The sequence below is a fragment of the Oenanthe melanoleuca genome, chromosome 1A, assembly GCF_029582105.1.
Source record: "Oenanthe melanoleuca isolate GR-GAL-2019-014 chromosome 1A, OMel1.0, whole genome shotgun sequence".
In the NCBI taxonomy this organism is placed as follows: domain Eukaryota; kingdom Metazoa; phylum Chordata; class Aves; order Passeriformes; family Muscicapidae; genus Oenanthe; species Oenanthe melanoleuca.
In genome coordinates, this window is record NC_079334.1 from 27863339 (window position 1) to 27884932 (window position 21594).

The window sequence follows — 21594 nt, forward strand, 5'->3', positions numbered from 1 at the left end:
CATATCTTTACCCTTCAGTCACCAGCTTTTAATTCCAGAGATTTCTGCATTACTTGCCAAAATCTTAAATCAGCAAAGGATTTTTTTTTTTTGTAAAAATAACCTCTTTAAAATTCCAGTTCTCTGAGACTGGAAGATGGCTTGTGCTGTTTAATGGTGCAGTGCTGCAGATTTTATAGGAAAATACATTCTTTTTTGAAAATCATGGTCCAAGAACTGCTTTTTCGTCATTATCTAGATTAATTTTGTTGACTTTGCCAGACCTTCTCTAAAAGGCTGTTTACATTTGTCAGACCTGGCTTTGAATGTTTCCAGGGATGGAGCATCCATAGATTCTCTGGGCAACCTGTTCTAGGGCCTCACCACCCTCACAGTAAAGAATTTCTTAATATCTTACCTAAACCTGCTCTCTTTTGATTTGAAGCCATTCCCCTTTATCCTGTCACTGCATACCCTTGTAAAAAGTCCCTCTCCATCTTTCTTGTAGGTTCCCTTCAGGTACTGGGAGGCTGCTGTTAGGTCACCCTAAGCCTTCTCCAGGCTGATCAATCCCAATTCTCTCAGCCTTTCCTTGCAGGAGAGGTGCTCCATCCCTCTGATCATCTTGGTGGCCTCCTCTGGACTCTCTCCAGCAGGTCCATGTCCTTCCTGTGCTGGGACCCCAGAGCTGGTGCAGCACTGCAGGTGGGGTCTGACAGGAGCAGAGCAGAGGGGCAGAATCCCCTCCCTCCCCTGCTGCCCACACTGCTCTGGATGCAGCCCAGGACACGTTGGTTTCTGGGCTGTAGGTGTACATTGCTGTGTCCAGCCTTTCATCCAGGAGAACCCTCAAGTCCTCAGCAGGGCTGCTCTTGATCAGTTCATCCCCCAGAATATTTCACATGGGACAATGTCAACAATGATTTACTGGATGGATGTGTGAGAAACTCAGTTTTGTTGTATGGGGTTTTTGTGTCTTTAGGTTTTTTGTTTTGTTTTTCCTTTTTATCTGAAGGAAGCTTCCATGGATATGCTGATGTTCAAGTTTCTAAGGGTTGTCTTATTAGTAGTACTGTTGAAGAGGTTTGCTGACTTCTGAAGAGTACCTTCATGTATCAAAGACCTCATCTGTGGCTGTAGTACAGTGAATGCTCCAAATGGTCGTCTTACATAACACCTGAATGGGCAATTTGGCATTATAGATAAGCTGGTGTAACATTGTGGAGTCTTTCCAAAAAGCAGTGTCTTGATTTTGCTTCTGCTTGCTTTTCCTGTATTGTGTGTAACAATTGTTAGGTGCAGGGTGAATAAAGTCAGAAGATGAATTTACAGCTATACAGCCATGAAGGCAAATGCAGAGTGGAACAAAGCCATCAGTGGGGCTACCTCTCATGAAATACTGTAATTCTGCCATAGAGGATGTACTGCATCCAAGGGTTCAGAAAGAAGAGTTTGCCCTTGCTGTTCTGTGTTAGGGTGATCTTTCTGTGCCAGCTAGAATGGACCTGGCTGAAGCAAATCCATTGAATGGGGAAGTCTTCAGTCAGATGAGCTTCATGGTCCTGGTTCATGGTGCAGCTTCACCTCTGGTGCAGGGAGTCAGTTTGGAGGGGGGTTTTATAATTTTTTGCTTTTGTAGGCTTCAGGTGGAGATGCAGACTAAGGCTGACATACACAAGGCAGGTTGACCTGATTAAGTGGCTGTCTCCTTATCTATCTCTGGCATGTAGCCAGTGCTCCTGTGAGTAGGCTCTGCTTGCAGACAGCCCCCTTGCCTTTCCTCCTTCTTTTCCAGGTTAATTGTGGGACTAGTGAGCTAAATCAGCTCACCTGCACCTGATGGGGCAGGTTCTAGAGATACCATGATAAAAGAACCAGAAGCCAAGGCCTAAAAGTGGGACTATTCCTTTGGTGGCCCAAACTGTAAAAAATATTTGTCAGCCACCTGAAAATTTATCCTAGTGATTCTGTTTTCTCATGTTTTCTCCCACTGTAGCACTTGCTTACAAGAGAAGGTGGTGAGAGCACTGATTTTAAATCAATTGAACAGGCATGCCTACAAATGCATCTTTTTCTGAATTGCTCTGTGCCTTGTAATTAGTCCCTTATGCTTTTGAAAGTGTCTCATTTTCCTTGCTTGCCTGCATGTTCAGCTGCTTCATTTTCATGTTGTTACTTGTCCTTTATATACGCACTGTCTAAATCTTCATCTCATCATATTTCAAAACAGAATCTAACTGGGTGTCAAGGGTCACATAAATATTCCTCAGTTCACTGATGAAGAGAATCTTACTCCTTTAAATCTGCCAACTGTTCTACCCTCTTAAACAGTGTGGTTTATAGTACAATAATCCAAGAATAGCTCATTTAGCTTGCCATCATTGAGCTTTTCCTGCACTGAGCACAGTAGCATAATTTGTTTCACAAATGTGTTTGAGTTCCTTTGCTTAATTTATTATCTATTAAGCATTGCAGAAAACTGCTTTAATGTATAAAGGAATCTGGGGGGTTCTTTAACTTATTTAAGCACTAACTCAGGCACGCTTAATCATAGAGGGATCATTAAGTACATTCTATTTTATGTGTAGGAAGTTATTGAACAACTTTGGCACAGGCTCTGCTGAATTCTTAATTAGTATATGATTAGTTTGATAATGGAAGTAGGGACTAGTTTCCATTTTAAGATACAGTGTACCTGTAAGCCCAATGTGGTGACCTGAGCTAAAATTCTTAGTTGACTTTGAGGTGTATTGAAATCATTCAGTACTGAAGCAGTATGACTACAGAGAGAGATTGTTTCCTCTTCTTTTGCAGGTAGTTTTCTGTTATGCTAACTTTTGGAGCTTTCCTAAAAAGTCATGTTGACCTTCCTGTATTTGTTTTTACTGTATGTCATGGTTTAACCCCAGGCAGCACTCGCTTGCTCCCCCTCCAGTGGGCTGGGGAGAAAATCAGAAGGGTAAAAGCTGGAAAACTCACAGATTGAGATAAGCACAGTTCAATAGAGAAAGCACAAGTCACACAGACAAGCAAAGCAAACCAAGGAATAATTCACTGTATCCACTTAACAGGCAGGTTGCTAGCTGAATATCCTTTGTGATGGCAGGGCCCTACCATGTGGAATGGTTACTTGGGAAGACAAATGCCATTGTTCTGTCTCCTTCTTCCTCTTTACAGTTTTATATATTGAGCATGTTGTCATATGGTATAGACTGTCGTGGCTGTATCTGCCACGCATCTCCCATGTACCTCCAACTTCCTCACCAGTGTGGCAGTACAAAAAAGCAGAAAGGGTCTTGGCTGCATGTAAGCACTGCTCAGAAATAGCAAAAACATCTCTGTTATCAGCCCTGTGTTCATAACATGTCCAGAACACAGCCCTGTACCAGCTACTGCAAAGAAAATTAACTTTCCCCCAGTCAAAACCAGAACACTGATAAAAGAACAAAAAGTAAAGTTCAAAGTAACTTGTGCAGTCATAACTAGTTAATGTACCTGTACCTCTAAAGTATCTAGAACATGCTTGTGTAACTTCATTAGTTTAACAGGTTGATTTCATCTAGGAAAGACCCCTGTATTAAGACACATCCCATACATAGTAATAAGAAGAATCATTATTCATTCCATACATACAAACTGGTTTAACGATGCCAGCAGGGTAAGTTTAACTACTAAAATTTTACCAACATTGCTTTTGTATCAGTAAAACTGGTCAGGAGTATGACACTTCTTTCCAAAGTAAACTGAAGATCTTTGGAATGGACAGAATTTTCTCATGTTGTATCTTCATGCTGTGAATGCATGATGTGGTTTGCTCTTACTCATTTAAAGGGTATTACTTCAGAATCAAGGCATTTAATAGTGAATCAAGGCAGCTATACCAATAGTGTAATATAATAAAATGAGAGAAATTGTCATTTATATTAAATTGAGCATTGAAGCATAAAGAAATATACTTACTGCTACTACTTTTAAAGTCCTTAGTCTACACTGGTGTAATATTTAAAAATACTATTAATAGGAACCTCCTACTAGGACAATTAAAGTTGTATAACTTTTGTCCCTGGAGAAGAGTAAGTTAAGTAGTGATGTCTTCTGGGTATAACTGAATTGTACTAGTAGAGAGGTTAGTGCTTCTAACTACCAACCCTCAAAATTGTTGTCTGCACTCATGGGAATGTTTCCTGACCTGTTTAAAGTATGCCTGAAATACTTTAAGAACTAAATATTTAGTAAGTTATTTTTACTAAACCATTGAGAAAACTCTGGTACATAAAAGCTGAGGAAGAAGTTGAGGAGGGGTTTTATTTGGTGCAAACTAATGAAAGTTTTTCCACTCCAGTGGTGGCCTACAGTGTGCTTGTCTAAAGTAGCAATGGAACACCATTGGACTTGATGATGCCAGAATCACCCAGTTTATACTAACATGATAGTGATACATTTAAAAATACTTCTGAGTCTTGTCAAGAAGGCTCACTAATTCATTTACTAGGGACATAAACTAACAATATGTAACTTACAGACAAAAAGATTTTGGTAGCATTTTGAGTCTGAAGACTGAACAGGAAAGCAATAAATGCATTTTAATGCATTTAAGAGGAAGTCTAATGTCTGCCTTCTGTCAAAACACCTGCTTTTAGATGCTGCTTCTAGTGGATAGGGGGATTGATGCTCAAACTCAGATGATTTGTGTAGCTTTGACAATTGGTTCTGCATCTATAAGTTGAATCTCCTTGTGCATGTTCTGGACAGCATGAAGAGGTAGGACAGGTTCAACCTTTTCTCAGGTTCCTCTTCATCATAAGAGTTCAGTCTTGTTTGCATATTTGATGTCCTATGTTCATGCAAATGTAGTTCAAATAAGTCTCTTTTAGGTAAGTTTCAAAAATTCAGTGCTTGGTTTATGCCTCTCTGAGAGCCAGTTTCCCTGCAGCTGGTGTATCATAGTTGAATACATATGTATTCCTTCACTGCTTTACTCCAAGGTGAAACATGTCAGTTTAAATCACTTTCAGTTTTCAAGCTAAATTGTTTTACTAATACATCTTGAGTGTGAGGGCAGTCGCATTTGATTTAGGAGAACCAGCTAGCTGGTGCAGATTAATACCTCAAAGTGATTTTGTTGTTATTTTGTAATGAAGTAGCACTCATTTCTGGCACTCTATATGTAAACAGTACAATATTTTGTTGCTGTTATTTTATTTAGAAGAAGAAAATATTGAAAGACACATTGCCTGCCTTGAAAATTCCAAGTGCTCTTTGAATAGTGATTATGCTGCAGCTCACTAGATGCAGAAGTGGGCTAATAGAGTGCTCCTGCAAGGATGCTGACATCTAGATCTTCCTAGGAGATAATGCTTTTCAGCATAAGCTTCAGTATAATATCTTTATACGCCTGTTATCTTTTGTCCTAATTTAACTAATAATGCAGCATGCCAGTGAGTGATTTAGAATGGTCTGCAGTGCACAAATATTTCTATATTTTCCCTTTCACACATTAATTAGGCTTTAGTATACCATTGGGCACACCTCTAAGGACTGCAGCTCTTGCTCAAGTCAAAAAAGATTTCTCTTTACAAGTTTAAGAACAGAATTAGCTTGAGTTAAATTTGAGTTAAAAGAGAGTTAAATTTTTTATTTGCATGGCTCATTGGGGAAGCTTCGAGATTGTCTGAGGAGGAGATAATTCTGAGGAGTTCCAGAAGAGTTAAAGAATGAAAACCAGTATTAGTGTTAAGACTACTGTCTTTGTTCATGCAAGAAGTAGATATTGCAGTGTCTTCAATTCGCTTTTGTCAGAAAAATTTTTGCACAGTGCTTTATAATTTGTGAATGCTCCTTTTACGTGCTGCCTAGTGAATATTTTTCTGTAGATAATATAATATATGCCTTGCCAAATAAACAAGGCATGCATCTGAATCCTTTTTACTCCATCAGTGTAGCAGTATCTGTTAAACCCCACAAAATTCTTATGAAGATTTGGGTTTGTGCTGTAGCTACAGTATTGATAATGAAACAGCATCTTTTTTTTTTTTTTTAAAAACACTTTTCTTCTGTGTCCCATGCACTGCCTCCTGTAAATTAAAAAATTGACCTTCAAGCACTCTTGTTAATATTAAAAAATCTGTATGAGTTTAGAAGAAGTTAGATTTGCCCCTCTTGATTTGCATTAATAAAACTGTCTGTGTTCCAGTTTTTAAATGTTAAATAAGTACCTCCTGATGTCATGGTCAGAAATAGACTTTTGTTCTCAAATGATTTTACTATATTGTTGTTCGTTGGAAAAGCAGAAGAGAAAAAACAGGAAGTCTCTGTGTGAGTTACTTAAATAAAACATTACGAAGTTTTCAAATAACAAATTAATTATTTTTCTAGTATAAGCCAACTATAAATTCTGCAGGGATGTCATCTTAATATAACTGTGAACGCACTTATGTGAACTATATTTTCCCCAGGTTATTTTTACTTTTGAAACTATAGATGTTAAGCATCTTCTTTCCTTTCTTTGACAGGAAATTCTGGTGATTAAAGATCATGGCAACCATAGAGGAACTGGCCCATCAAATTTTTGAACAGCAAATGGGAGAGGTACATAAATTTTGAGTCCTTTTTAAGACAAATTGAGTAATAAAATCAACAGACTGATATGTAAAAACCAAAATCACAAGAGACAATATTTTGTACAGACAGGGCTTCTGGACACTTCCCTCAGGAGGCAGAAGAACCTACTGTGCATTTTAAAGTTGTGCTGCAATGCCTTTTTTGCCAAAGTTCACCCCACAGAAATTAAGAACAGTCTAGCAGTGTTTCTACTAAGTCACTGGGTTTCAGCTTGCTGACTGGCCTGTAGTGGTTTTCAGAGAGCCATCTGGTTGTGCAATTGCTTTACTCACTTCTAGTTAAAATAGTCAGGACACAGCTTTTACTTTGCAACTATGCAATTACTTAATTTGCCTTTTTTGTTTTCACTAGTAAAGTTTTGTCATGTTCTTCACTTTTAGATGTATGTGCTTGTTCTTGTCAAAAGAAAGATTAAGCTACTGTTCCTGCTGATTTCTAGTTTTGGTTCATTGTGACCTGTGTGCAGGATCTGTGTACTGCAGCCAGAGAGCTGCACAGATAGTTTGCGTGTGGATATGAGTATACATAGTATCTAGAAAGTTTCAGCATAACATATTTAAAAGTAGCACCACTTTAAATTAGATTGGGGAGGTAATTTATTTGTCTTAAATAAATGTTACTCTTTAGCTTGAAATATCCACTCTTGGATTTGTGTTTAGACATGGATTTACTTCTCAAGTAATTTTATTTCCTCTCAGCCTTGATTTCAGAAGGAGAAGTGAGGGATGGGATGGTTAATTCTACTCTGAATAAATAATAAATTCTCACAGCTTTTTTTTTTTTTTTTTTTTTTTTTTTTGGTAGCATGTGAATGTTTTTAAGGCTAGCTCAAAAGGACGTGAGTGGTTTATGGGATGTATGATGTTTTCTTTTTGTCGCTTGTCCTCTTTATTAGGCAAGAACTTACGTTTAATGCAGTTTTCTTTGGGACTATAATTCTTTGTTGAGGTCTAAATAGGACTGTATTTCCTGTTTATATTTGTTTCTTTTTGACAGTACAAGGCTAGTCAAAGCTAGCTGAAGTGTAGATTCCATTCAGAGGATGGTGTGATGATGGAGTTTAGCCTCTGTGGAGTTGTTTTTCAGTTTCATAATGTGATTCCAGGAGACGCTGAACTGACTTGGTATCTCATACCATGGGGGAGAGAGGGTCGTTTTTCTGTTTCTTTCCTTTTTAATTTCCCCACCAACAGCAAGCTAATAACCCAGCCAAAACAAGTGGAAGGGTTTCTGCTGGATTAGCGGAGTAGGGTCTGAGAAGGCACCAATGAGTACCAGAGGCAGCACAAAGAATATTGCTGATAGCCAAAGGAAGACGGGAGAAAACAGACAGAGTGAAGGTGCAGTGCTGCAGAGAGCTGTAGTTGCTCCTGTTTGTGGAAATGACAGCTCTACAGTTTTCCTGGCTGTTTTGTCAGCAGGGTAGGTTAGGATTTGTCCTTTAGCAAGGTTTTGCTGTGTCTGAGACGGTCACACTGTATTTGGCAGCTTAACCATTCCCCAATCCTCCCTTAGCCACTTATTCTCACTTATTTTTATGCTAGTCTTGCTCATGTAAGCTCTATGTGTCAGCATCCAGTGGACAAAACTAGGAAAAATATTAACTACAGCATAGTGGAGGAAGGTCATTTCCCTGTTGGTTGTCATCAGTGCCCTTATTTCCTACAAGTTGCAGCCCAACCAGGCACATGGTTGGAAAGACTGAAAAGTGTCCCTGAGGGCAGTGCAAGCTGGGACTCCTTAAGCCAAAATTATTGTCAACAGTTTATGCCATGGATGAGTGTGCTGTCTGAAAGGTGGAATCAGCAAAGAAGGCAGTCTCACAGGGGCCTCCATGCAATAGTTTACATTGCTGCATACCTACAGGCTGTAATTTCTTGGTGGCATTCCTAATCTCTGTAAGCACTGAAAAATCATAGTTTAAGATCTAGAGAACTTCAGCAGTATTTTGGTAACATTTACGATTCTCTTGGATGTTCAAGTAGTTTTAATAGAATTTACAAAAAATTACATGAGTAGAACCTGAAGGGAAAAGGTGTTCCAATATTAAGGAGAATGAAAATGCTTTTGTGTATCATTGAAATAATGGTCAGAAGTCTTTTGTACATAGATTTTGATTTTTTTATAATATCAGTTGTTGTTTATGGAGCATTTTAAATCACAAGATTACCACCAACAATTTTACAGTGGTGTTCATAAACATGCTTTTGGTAATTTAGGACTTTTTGCATGGAAGCAATACATTGAAGCAGAATATAACCCTGTCTATATGGGTCATTGTGCAGTGATTGTCGTTGCTCAGATTCTGCCATCTGCTAGTCATCTTTTGCTCAGTGAGAGATAATTCCTATTTCTACATCAAGACCACATTTCTTGATTCATGTAGGGAAGGTACCTGCCAAGAACCTGCAGCATTCTTCTTTCTTTAATCTGTGGCTGGGTACAGTAAATTTATGGTTGTTCATTTCCAGAGTCCTGCCAGTTTACTGTAACAGAGGAAAGCTACGTAGTTGTTGAAACAATTTTTACAATTTTTAACAAAGTTTGCAGTTGCTCTTATCAGTATTAACTGCAATAAAAATCTTATATTCTGCATAGAATAAAACTGTCAAGCTGACATTTTGTGGGGTTAAAAAGCAGTTTTACCTTACACAACTTGTGGATCATGACATTTTAAGGGAGCAAATGTAAAGCAGTTCTATAATATGTAGCTTATTTTGTAAAGCAAAAGTAAATGCACATAAAACTTTATTTGCTTCTGAGCCACCACGTGTACCAATTTGAGTGGCTGATGCAGAACTTCAGTGCTTGAAAGTACCTCTCTTGAAATGAAAATGCTGCTGGGTAATGAATAGTTTTTTGTCCTTTACTTAAGCAAAGAAGTGGATGAATTGTTTAAAAGTACTTGTACTCAGAAAACAGGAGTATTTTTAGAAAGCAGTGTCCAGAAATGGTTTGGGCAGTAGTTTGACAAGCATTTCTTTGGTAATGCTGGCAGCTTAAGCAATCTCCCCAGCAGCTTGGCCTCACTCATTTGCTGTGATCTGTTTCTGAGCATTGTGGAGACTGGATTGAAGGTTTGATCCGTGCTAAGAATAGCCTTTGTTTGCTGGGCTGCTTTTCAGCCTGCATCGGTGTCCTGTTCCAGATCATGGAAAGACTAACCAGCCAGTTTTTCTTACCACAATGAGGGGAGAGGAGCAAGTAGATTATGAGACTGTTACCAAAAGTAACACCTTTTTGGGCAAAATTTTAAAATCAAGATAGGCTCATGGGAGTTTGTATTTTTGCTATAAGGGGAAGTCTTACCCTCCACCCTTTCCCCCTGTCATACTGACCTCCAGCTGCGTGTTCTGGCCTGCTTTTGTCTGCTGGTACTAGCATTTAGATAATGGTATAGCTGCAAAATCGGGAAGCTGATCCAGGAGGAACAAAAAACCCTCACAAACTGTTACGAAATAGTACCTTTACTGCAATATATATATATTCTCTATATTAATTGAGAGTGGCAATCAGGGACAGAGGAGTAGTTGTATGTAAATACTGGGAATTGTTGGTAATACAGATTTGCAGGATGTTGCAGGCAGATTTTAATAGCAAAAATGTTTTGGAGTTACCTGGGAATTTAAGACAAAATTTTCCATTTGAAGGTGTCTGTAAACTCTCTGAAGATAAATTCTCTTTGTACTGCAAAAAATCTGGCCTTTCTGATAAAGCCTCCACAAATAGCAGCTGTCCTTAATTTTTATTGAGGGATAATGAATGTAATGAGTAATATCTTTCCCCATATGTCATTGGCTGTGGGATGTGAAGAATTTGTAAAATATTGATAATTGTTAAAACATTTCCATGAATTGTGTCTGAGAGCATTCACACAGAAAATTTAATACAATCTAGATACACTGTTTGCAAGCTTCATACAATTTATTAGTTTTCCCTACCTTTGTTAATAGTTCCTCGGTATAGAATTCTTTAATAGAAAAATTGGAAATGCCAGTTGCTGTGTTTACATACAAAACCCCTTCTGTCGCTTCAAGCGAGCCATTAAAGAGCATTTATTGCAAACGTAGCACAGCTGTGATGGTAGGTATTGTCTCATAAACATCAATAGTAGTAAATATTCAGTTTGATTGACATACATGGACTTATCAACAATTAATTGCTTTACTTAAAGTGTTTGTAAATTTCGCATTGGGAAGTATTACAAAATGGGTTTAAAGCAGAATTTTCTAATTAGAAAAATGAAGGTGTTGAATTAGACTACAAGCATTCACATTTTTATAGAATAAGATAGACTTTCCATGGCCTTGTTCAGAGAAATTAGAAGTTGATGAAACCTTTAAGGTTTAATCCATTAAGGCAGTGCATCCATTAACACAGTATATTCCTTGTCAGTCCATTACCTTTGTTTCTTCTTTGTAGGTTGCACATTCCCAGGAAGGTGGTACACAAGCACTAATGGATGGGACACCACAGCGGATACAGATTGTCCCTGCAGACTCGGGCCTCTCTTTATCCCAGCGCATACAGGTATGCTTCATCTGATGCATTTCAAAAGCAGAGATGAACTATTTGCTTCTGCCAGTTTTCACATGCAGTTCTTTGTTGTCTTCATCATGTTACTTGCTTTAATATAAATATTCAGCCCTGGATGGCAAAGACCCTTTCTATGTAAACAGGAATAAAACATCATTCTAGCCTTTTCTTCTCTTTTTTCTTTTCTTTTTTTTTTTTTTTTCCAAGAATTGGAAAGAAATTTTAAGGATTTTAACATTACAAAAACTTTGAATCACTGAACAGAAAAATACTTTTTGTAAGTGAAGCTATTCCTTGAAAGTTGAATATATTGTTGATTTGGTAGTTAAAGTTGGAGGGTTTCTACGTTTTGGAGCAGAAGCAGGGAGTGAAATACTGCATGGTATCTTTGAAGTCATGAAAAAGTGCAGAGAACTTAATGTCTGAGAAGAATACTGGTTTTTGTTGTCCCAACCTATGTTGTATGTTTTGGTATGATAATCCATATCCTAGCCAAGTAATAACCTCCAGTTGAAGTGAGAGTAGTGACATTTTTAGCAATGTAGTTACTTAAATCAACATAGAAATATGTATAAGAAGAATTGGAAGATTTGGGGAATTAAATGTATATTTTATGCCTTAGAAGTCAGTACAAGTAATTTTTATTTTTAATTTTCATTGTAGAGAAAAACATCAATTGCAGAATAAATGTAAAAAATATTCTCAGAGATATATATAAGCACACATTTAAGTTAGCCAGCTGCTACTATAATCTTGGCTGCTTTTACTTTTACCAGCTTCACTCTAAAACATTGTCCTCTGTTTTTTTTTCCTGTTTTGGTTCATTATGTTAAAGCTTTCAATCTTCCAAGGCTCTTCACAACCAAACCCATACATGATGGGTTTTCTTAGATTTAGTACCTGTGCTCTAGTTGTGGTATCCGTCTTACCAATGCTGTAGGTCTTCACTCTTTCAGCTACCTCCGTTCCATTTCTGCACTTTGTGTACAGCTGTACCTTTTATTAATTAATTTATGTTCATCAATTAACCAATTAACCACCATTCTGTCTACAAAAAGGATGGTAAGCCCTTTGGTTGTTGTCTCTTGATATGTGTGGAACTCAACCAAAACACTCATCCTTCCTGCAAGAGACATCTATAAACATATCACTAGAATAAAAACTTAGTAATAAAAACTTTGCTTAGAGAAGAATTTATGTGAAGAGCAAAGTAGTTTGTAGGAATAAATGTATCTCAGTGAAATGTCCACCATAAATGTTACACTGAATAATTTTGAGTATATATTTTCAATCAATATTTTTTCCTTTATTATTATTAAATGAGCCTAATTATCTGGAATATTGAAATAGAAAATTCTCAGTAAAAGGTTCTTTAAAACATGTTTTATTAGTCACTCGTCTTAGGGAATGCTAGCATTTCTTCTGGGAGAAAAATTGAATTTGTTCAACAGGCATTTCTGCACAAAATTGGCTGTTATAAACTGATGTATTAGCTGTCTGGGTTTAGACATTTTCTTTTTTGTAAAATAGGAACACACAGTTACTGAGGTGTTTAATTTATTGAAATGATGTTCAAATGGAATTCAGAACTTGTTAACAGACAAGGCTTGAAAGCAATAAAGGAAAATAATATCTTCCATTATCATCAGGGTGCTTAAATGAAATACATGAGGTTAGTGTATTTTTATGTAGTCAATCCTGAATTGATATTGTCCTGTTTTATAATATTATTGTTTTAGCAATATTGAGTTTCAGCTTGTTAGGAAAGATAATGTGCTGTTCCATGATCCATGGTGGATTCGTGGTCAGAAGATAAGTGGTTTTCCTCTTCCATCTGATTATATTTTTTCTCTCACCTTGACATTTAGGTTGTTGTACTGTGGTGAACTGCTCTACTTTTCAGTGTCCCCTGCAGTGTAGGTGGAGGTTTTGCAAGTGTATGGCCATAAGTTACCTGCAGACTGAACGTGCTTAATTGTTTAAACTGTTTTATGCCTCTGTCAGTTGTCAAATGCTTGTAGCTGCAGAAATCACTTATGCAGGTTGAATAGCTTTGTAAGGATATTAATGTAACACTATACCTACCATATCACGTAGTGAAAACTACCTGGGGATCCTCCTAGAATTGCAGGAACCCTATTTATTATCTACAAATACATATATTTTTTTAGATACACAGCTGGGCTACAATAGGAAAAAAGATAACTTAGTATATATGTCCCAAAAATAATTTCAGCTGTAGTTCAGGTTTGTGTCTTTACTGCTTGGGACATGCTGTTTTTTCAATATACTTTATATAAACCTAACTAGATGGAGTATATACCTTTTTTGGTGTACAAACAGTTGTGCTTTTAAGATTTGATAGGGAGACAGATTTTAGCTAAAAGTATCTTTCAATAAGCAGGTCTGGAAATTCAAAAAACATCACAATGTTCTATTTGGCTTTTGTACATCTATGCACCCTGTTGAGAATAACATACATTGGATTTCTCCTAATCCAAATAAAATAGATGTTTGAAAAGAAGGGGAACAGAATAGCAGCTACTTTGAAAATAGCCAAAAATTACACAGGAGAAATAAAGATTGTAAATTAAGGAAAATAGAACAAGGAAAAAGAAATTAAGGAATGATGGAAATTAAAAGGGCAAGGAAGTTTGTCTTCTGAAGAATACAGAACCAGCATAAAGGAATTTAAAGAAGAAATAAGGGTCTGCTGTAGCTGTTTGTGGTCCCAGACATGGGGATATATGAAAAAATTGAATAGAAAATTTATCATACTGATTGTTGTCAATGCTTTAGCATTGTCTTCTCATGATACACCTCAAATCCCATGATAGTTTTTGTTCTTTAAAATTTAGAATTTTATCATTTTACCTGCACTTTTCTCTTAGATATGCTTTTAATAGTATTTTGCATAGAAAAAGGTTAAAATTTGATATATTAAAATGTTAAGAGCATAAGGCCACCTGAAGGAAAGCCATTAATTTTGTGTATTGGAACTCAGGCTTTCTGAATATTTGAAAGTGGCAATATTGCATTATAACTGCTGAAATTGGATACTCATCACTGCTTATCTTTTAAAAATGCAAACTGTACACAGGTATTGAGCATTTAGAGAAAATATTAAGCCTGGTGTGAAGGTGCAATAGCAAAATTGATAAAAAAACTCGTGAAATCACTCCTCGTTCAGTTTCTTTGTGCCGTGGTTCTCCACCTAGGAAATATAATTAATATTGGCAGCCCAGTTACTATGGAACTAGTTATGGTAAGTATTAGACAATGAAATAAATGTCATCTGTAATAAAAGTAAAATTCATATCTGTAATATGAATGATGGAGATGTGTAGATAGAGTAAATGTTTGGCTATAGTTTAAAAAATAAGTTAATAAGAGTTATTTTTTTGATCTGTAATTCAAAATACTTTGCAGGAAACAGTCTTTGTAGGATATTTCTTCTTAGTCTCTAGAATAAACCAGGCAATTTTCCATGTGGGCATTTTGAGGAGAAATGAAGTGAATAAAAGGGAGGTTTATAATAGAATATATACATAAAGAATCTTGATTATTTTCTCTGAAGTTTATAATCTTTTGACAAAGTTGGCAGAAAGTGGAGGATTATTTAATAAAATTGTGCTGTTTTTGTGCTTGGAAATAAGGATAAAATGGAAAATACCCCCTGTAGATCTGTTCTTGATTATAAAATGAAAATCAGTTTTTTCTTTTAAAAAAAAAAAAGAAAAGAAAAAAGACAGGGAAAGAGATTCAATGTTTCACTTACTTTATTTAGATATGTATATGTAAAAGAAAGGTCCCCACAAAATGGAGTCTAAAATGTACATACAGGTGCAAAAATATAATTGTTTTTCCTGCTGTTTGCTGCTTACTTTTTTCCACTTGGACGTCTACATTTGTGGTTTTAAGAATTTTTTTGTTAAGTAACCAGACCTTGGAGGTGCTGCAAACACTTTATGTAGAATGCAGTGAAATCAAGATTTAACATTTCTTATAACCTGATGGGTCTTAGGGCTCAACTACAGAGTTCTGGATGTTAGAATTGTCAAGAGTTTCAGTAGTGTTATAAAAGCATGCACCAGTTGTAAAAATTGAGTACGAACGCAGGTTTTGACTTCAAACACCCTTGATTGGAATGTGTTTCAAATACAGTGAAAATCCAAGTTTTTTCCTGAGTTTAATTCGCTCTTGTGTGATGGAGGGGAAGATGATCCTGCTTCTCAAATGTGAAAGGCAAAATTCCCATTTCCTTCAAGTGCCCGGATTGGGTCCAAAAAGTTAACTTAAATCACCATAACAATTTGAGATAAATGTATTATTAGATTGTCACAGATCAGCAGACGGGCCAGAAGATTCAGATTGTTACAGCACTTGATCAGAGCTCAGCAGGCAAGCAGTTCATCTTAACAAATCATGATGGCTCTACCCCAAGCAAGGTGATCCTTGCCAGACAAGATTCCACTCCAGGAAAAGTTATCCTAGCAACTCCAGATGCTGCAGGTGTCAACCAACTGTTTTTTGCATCCCCTGATATATCTGCACAACACATCCAGGTAGATAACCCACTTTATTTCATATTTTTCATTCAAATGGGATAAGAAAAGATGTTTTATTTCCGAATAAGTCTGTCTGGGTTCTCCTTTTTGATTTTTTTAAAGTATAATTTTCCTTGCACTACGACTCATTGTGGATACTTAAAAATTATGGAAAAGCTTTTTTTAGTAAATTTCTTGCTTTTAAAATTTATATGTTGGCTCATGACATTAGGAAGAATACAGTTATTTTTATTGTCATTTCCAGATTCTGCCATGCCAACAGTCCTTTATTTCTGCTCATAAACTCTCCATCTCTTTTTGTGTATTGCTGGAAAACATTAACTTTCCTCCATTGTCCCTCTCGCTTTACATTCCCTTATGCTCATTTTCCTTTCTGTACACTGTTGCAACTGCTGTTCCACTGTGTGAATTGTAGTCCACAGCAGTGCTCAGACTATTTAGTAGGGAAATACATTACTCCATGGGGTTGAGAAAATAACTAATGATTTTGAGTTTACTGAGTGATACTGTAACTATCCAGGATTGTAACTCCCTGAACTGATCCACAGTGTGCCTTACGCCCATTCACAGTATATGTGCTGCTTCCTTAGTTGCCATCCTCCAACTTCCAAGTTTTCTGTCCCACATCCTCAGCCTGGCAGGGATAGGATCTGAAGAATAATGTCAAGAACATGCAAGAAGAGTTGGGAGATGTGACCTCCTTTAGCATGAAGTAGGAGGTTACTGCACTCCAGCTAAAGTATAGTTACTGCATATAATTCACCCACCTACCTTGATGCTGCTGTTACAATGCATCAGTGGTAAGCCAGACAACGTTCAGATAGCTGCAGTCCATTTAGTCCCACATCAAACATTATGACCATCAACAGCTGCTTAAGGAAAAATATTAAAAGATGGCCAAGTAAATAATGATCTTTCTGAGCATATCCTTTTACTTCCATTAGCTGATGATACTGAGGAGCCTCCTGATTTGGATACTGAAGTAAGACCATCATATTTGATAGCTGCTATTATAGTTGAACAACCTTTTTTTATTATTTATATAGACCATGTAAGCTTTAGTCTGTATAATACCCTATAGTATTGTATGGTGTGCAGAGAATATGTTAGATGATTTGACAATCTTAGAGAAGTGTTTAATTAGGTGTCTCTTGCACTATAAGATACTATTAAGCATTTTTGTGAGGTTTATAAATCACTATGAAGTCCTCTTTCAGGCAATCTCTTTTCAGCTGCAGACCCTTAAACTGTTTAGTTCGTGCTCTTCTGTGAAGCAACCCCCCAATTCACTACCGACACATTGTGTAAACTTGAAAGATTCTCTGTATTATATAATACTTCTGTTTTTGAAACTTACAGTTCTTTGCAAATGGACATTCTAGGTTCTTGCTCCAAAGAATTTGATTACTATGAATAGGGAACCAGTAGCAAAAGCCAGTCTTATTGAGAGGCATTGAAGCATGCTTAGTGTTCTCATACACTTTGTATTTCAGATAAGCCTCAACAAAAATATAAACCAGTGGAATATGAGTAGTCCACATAAAAATTGTTTTTAAAGACAACTTAAGAGATGAGAATTTTCACACTGGCTTAAAAGACAAAATTCAGGAAAAGAGGAAATCTGTACAAAAAATTGAAAGCTGTATTTCTGATTGTATCATTTGGGCAAATTAGGTCAGTTTGAGAGGTGACAGTATTCTGTCACTCCAGTTAAATTGTTCTGTTTTCTGCTGATATATATGGGTAGAGATTTCCTTTGTCATTTTAAAAGTTCATGAAATACAGAGTATTTCCATTCATTTATTGTTCACCTGCATCCCTTCGGGATCTTTTGTGTTTTCTCCCTCAAATTACCTTTCCATCTGCAATTTCATGTGTTTTCTTCTTCTTCTGTAGCCTTCCCTTGAAATGCCCATTTGTTTCTTCTGCCAAAAGCCTCTCTGTTATTGTATCTTATCTTTACATTCACTCATTTGGCAAGACCCTTTCTCCCATCATCTATTTTAACTTGAGTGCCTCATCATCATATTAATAAAAAATTTTTATTCATGTTCACGGTCAGTTAATAAGTTCCCTGAGTTGGGTTTTTTTCTCCTCATGGAGATTCTTTAGTCCTTCTTTATGTGGAACTTCCCATTTCAGTGCAGCTTTAATTTATGGAAAGACTTTGAATTTATTTTTATATGTTTTATGTAAGACCATGAAAATACATGACAATACTGGAAATTTTGAAGGATCAAAAGATTAATATTCTTTTAACTCATCATCTTATTTTTTGTAGAAGGTTGATTTTTTTTTTTAGGAAAACTTGAGAGATGAATCTCAGAGACAGTATTGTTAAAAAGGCTAACTAGAAAGAAGTATGCTTGTTAAACTTCCCTGCATATATCATCTGTACTATGTTCCAAACTCTAAAAAGCACAATTTCTGAATTTTCTGTGTGGAAGAGAGAGTACTTTCTCTTTTGGCTACTTCCCATTTTATCAGAGGTCCTGTTCTGAGTGTAGGAAGCAAGAATAAGGAGTCTGGCTTCCCTTTAAGGCATAGTAGAAGTTAAAAGCTCTTCAAGCTTCTAAACTATATTCTCTTTTTAATGAGAAGAATATGTTTTTCTTTTCTATATCAAGATGATGTTTGGTTGTTACTTGTTATTTGTGTGTTCCTTTTTTAAATGGAGCTTTTGCTGTGCTTTATTTATCATGTGGTAAGATAGTTTTCAAAGATTAAGTGAAATGTTCTGATGCCTGCTCTGTAGTACTGGGATTCTAATTCTAAATTATGTGCTTAACAAAGCTTTACAGGTACCAGAGATGAGTGAGACAAGAATACTTTAATAATGTCAAACTGTTACTGAAAGCTAAGCTATATACCAGTTGGAAGTTAATGGTAGTGTCTAGAGACATTTTCTTTTGGTTCATATTTATGTGTATTATAAAAAAAGGAGTTAATAAACTTGTGTAGATCTAGTAGCCTTTACAAGGGATTTTTTTTGTTCCGCCTGTTTAGTGCTTCCGTCTCTTCTACTATGGATGAGCCATTAGGATATAAATATAAAATTGAAGAAAAGGCAAAAGTATGCAGATACTAGAAGTTTTTCAGAATGTCAGTCCATTTTGCAGAAATAGTATTTAGAGAAATGAAATCTTGAATTCTTCCCAAAAGCATTACAAGTAAAACTCTTGTTCCCTCCTGAAAGGGAGCACAGTGGCATGGCAGGTAGTGACTTTGTGTCTCTGAAGACTATTAGATGTAATCAAGAAAACGTGATACTTTGTAGATTTAGTCCCCTATCTTAGACAAAAACCACAAGCATGAGATATATTTACTATTTCTAGATGGCGAGAAAAAGAAAAATTAAATTCTTTCGCACTTTTTTTCAGATTTTAACAGACAACTCCCCCAATGAACAGGGCCTAAATAAAGTGTTTGATCTGTGTGTTGTATGTGGAGACAAAGCATCAGGTATTTATTTTTTCTTTCTTTTTTTTTAAGGTGATGCAATTTTATAAAAGCAGTTTAAAATTCTTCTCAAGTTTGCATGCATATATATGTATAAATTTCTATACATGTGGTGGAGCATTTCACTAAATGGCACTCTAGTATCCACGGATAGGATTTATTGTTGTTTTACGTAAAATCATAGAATATCCTGAGTTGGAAGGGACATACAAGGATCACTGAAGTCCACCTCCTGGCCATCCCTGCACAGGACACCCCAAAAGTCACCCCATGTGTCTGAGAGCAATGTCCAAAGGCTTCTTGAGCTCTGTCAGGCTTCGTGCTGTGACCACTGCCCTGGGGAGCATGTGCCAGTGCCCAGCCACCCTCTGGGTAAAGAACCTTTTTCTTAACATCTAACCTAACATCTCCCTGACCAGCTTCATGCCATTCCCTTGGGTCCTGGCACCAGAGAGAGTAGGTCAGTGCTTGTTCATCCATTTCCCCTTGTGAGGTACCTGCAGACCACTATGAGGTCTCTCTTCAGCAGGAAGCAAATTTGCTAGAAAGTAAAAGGTATTGAATTTTTTTCCCCAAAAAATTTAGCAAAGTTTAACATAAAAAATATTGTTGCTAGAGCTCTAAATACTTGTCAGACCTCACCCATCTGAAGGAAATTTCCGTCAAACTTGACGTAAAGATCCGATTGGTGTGTTCTAATTGTTAAAACTTCTCTGACCCCCCAGAGGAGAGCTGGAGTCTCCCTTTAGGGGCTGGAGATCCAAGGAGGTTTTCCTCCTGTGCTGGCCTTGGAATATTGGGCAGTGGTAATGACTTTGGGGAGAGGGCCATGTTCCTCTGAGCAGCTGCAGGTTTTGGGGAGCCTCCCATGTGACAAGCACTGTCATGAAAATTGCTTTCCAGGTGCTTCCAAGCTACATCAAAAGAGTAGGTGAGGAAGCAGCCCTGGTACTTTGCATAATGAATAACCATAATCCAGCTGCCACTAAAATGTTTCAGACATTATTCTTTTAATATATATGTGATGCTTTTGAAATATCACATTTTAGTAGTGATAAAAAAAGTTGTGATAAAGGAGTCTAGAAAACCTGTCAGAATTTCTAGAAATTTCAGGAAAGAATCTGAAAGTGTTTTTCCCTAAATTAGTTCATATTTGTGATTTATTTTGTAATGTGCCATAGGTATTTCAAAGATTCCTAAATTAAAATTGTTGTAATTGCCAAGCATACCTTCATCAATCCTTTTCAGTAATGTTTCTATTTAATGCAAAATCAAAATAATTCTAAATAATAATTCTTCTAAAAATAATTTTAAAACTTACTTTTTGTAGTATATCTTAGAAATTTTTACAGAAAACTTGCAGAACTAGTCTTTAAAAAAAAAAATTTGTAGCTATTTTAGATTATTCTTTCATTGATGTTTTATTGCAAGAACTACAGACATACCATTTTCCTGTTAGCAAATGAAAGGTGAAAGTAAATCTTTGAAGTGATTGCCTCATGCTGTCAAGTGCCACGTTTGTACTTGCCATGGTTCCATTAGATTTAATCCATACACAAACAATTTCAACAGCTGAATTTGTAATGAGCAATCATGGGGCTTATCTGTGGGGAAAATTACTAGAGAAATGTATAAATTAAAATATTTTTTTTGCTGTGTTCTTACTAACCTGTTTTCTTAGCCTTTTTTAACACTACTGTCAACAGATAAGGAAATAATTTAACAAGCAACTCGCCTGTTTGTAAAATCCTGTTTAAGTGCTTTGAACTAGAAAAATGGTTCACTTTCTTTTTTATGTTGTTTTATAGCCCAAATATATTTTAAGATCTGCAACCCATGGGGAAAAACAAGTGTTCCTTTTCTGGGTAAAATAGATAATACTTTAATAAATATAAAGTCTAAAAAACCAATATTGTACTGTAAAATTAATGTCATATTTTCTGTTCTTTTGTAACTAGGGCGTCATTATGGAGCAGTAACCTGCGAGGGATGCAAAGGGTTCTTTAAAAGGAGTATACGGAAGAATTTAGTTTATTCCTGCCGAGGAACAAAGGACTGTGTCATTAACAAACACCACCGGAATCGCTGCCAGTACTGCAGGCTGCAGAGATGCATCGCCTTTGGCATGAAACAAGACTGTAAGTCTGAGTAAGAGCAAACTACTTTGCCTGGCAGCTACTTCGTGCTACAAAAGATATGCTTTGTGTAGATACAAATCGTTATCTTGGTTACATATACTTAAATCATTGTATCTTTTGCCTTTAAAGAATTGTGCGGGTTTGGTGTATCAGAAGTATTAAATGCTTCCAGGTTTTGCTTTAAAAGCTTAATAAGCTCCATCCCAATGTGATGTGAGTTGTTACTCCTACATGGCAAATATCAAACATGTCTGCATTTATTTTTTGTGCTGTTCCACTTTATGTATAAATTA

General features: G+C 36.4%; 1 protein-coding gene across 6 annotated transcripts in view; it reads left to right on the top strand.

The window, feature by feature from the left end:
• The window catches only part of NR2C1 (nuclear receptor subfamily 2 group C member 1), a 41984-nt gene that overhangs the window by 3100 nt on the left and 17290 nt on the right, over nucleotides 1-21594 (top strand). For 2 of the 6 annotated variants that reach the window (XM_056510104.1, XM_056510123.1), the window contains exons 2-5: nucleotides 6492-6567; nucleotides 11023-11130; nucleotides 19085-19166; nucleotides 21122-21301. In XM_056510104.1, coding sequence (XP_056366079.1) covers nucleotides 6514-6567; nucleotides 11023-11130; nucleotides 19085-19166; nucleotides 21122-21301 — 424 coding nt within the window. In that variant the 5' untranslated portion in view covers nucleotides 6492-6513. Of the gene's footprint in view, nucleotides 1-2779; nucleotides 4741-4769; nucleotides 6568-11022; nucleotides 11131-15470; nucleotides 15702-19084; nucleotides 19167-21121; nucleotides 21302-21594 lie in introns of those variants that run through there. The other 4 variants (XM_056510084.1, XM_056510074.1, XM_056510114.1 and 1 more) reach the window with 4 other exon arrangements.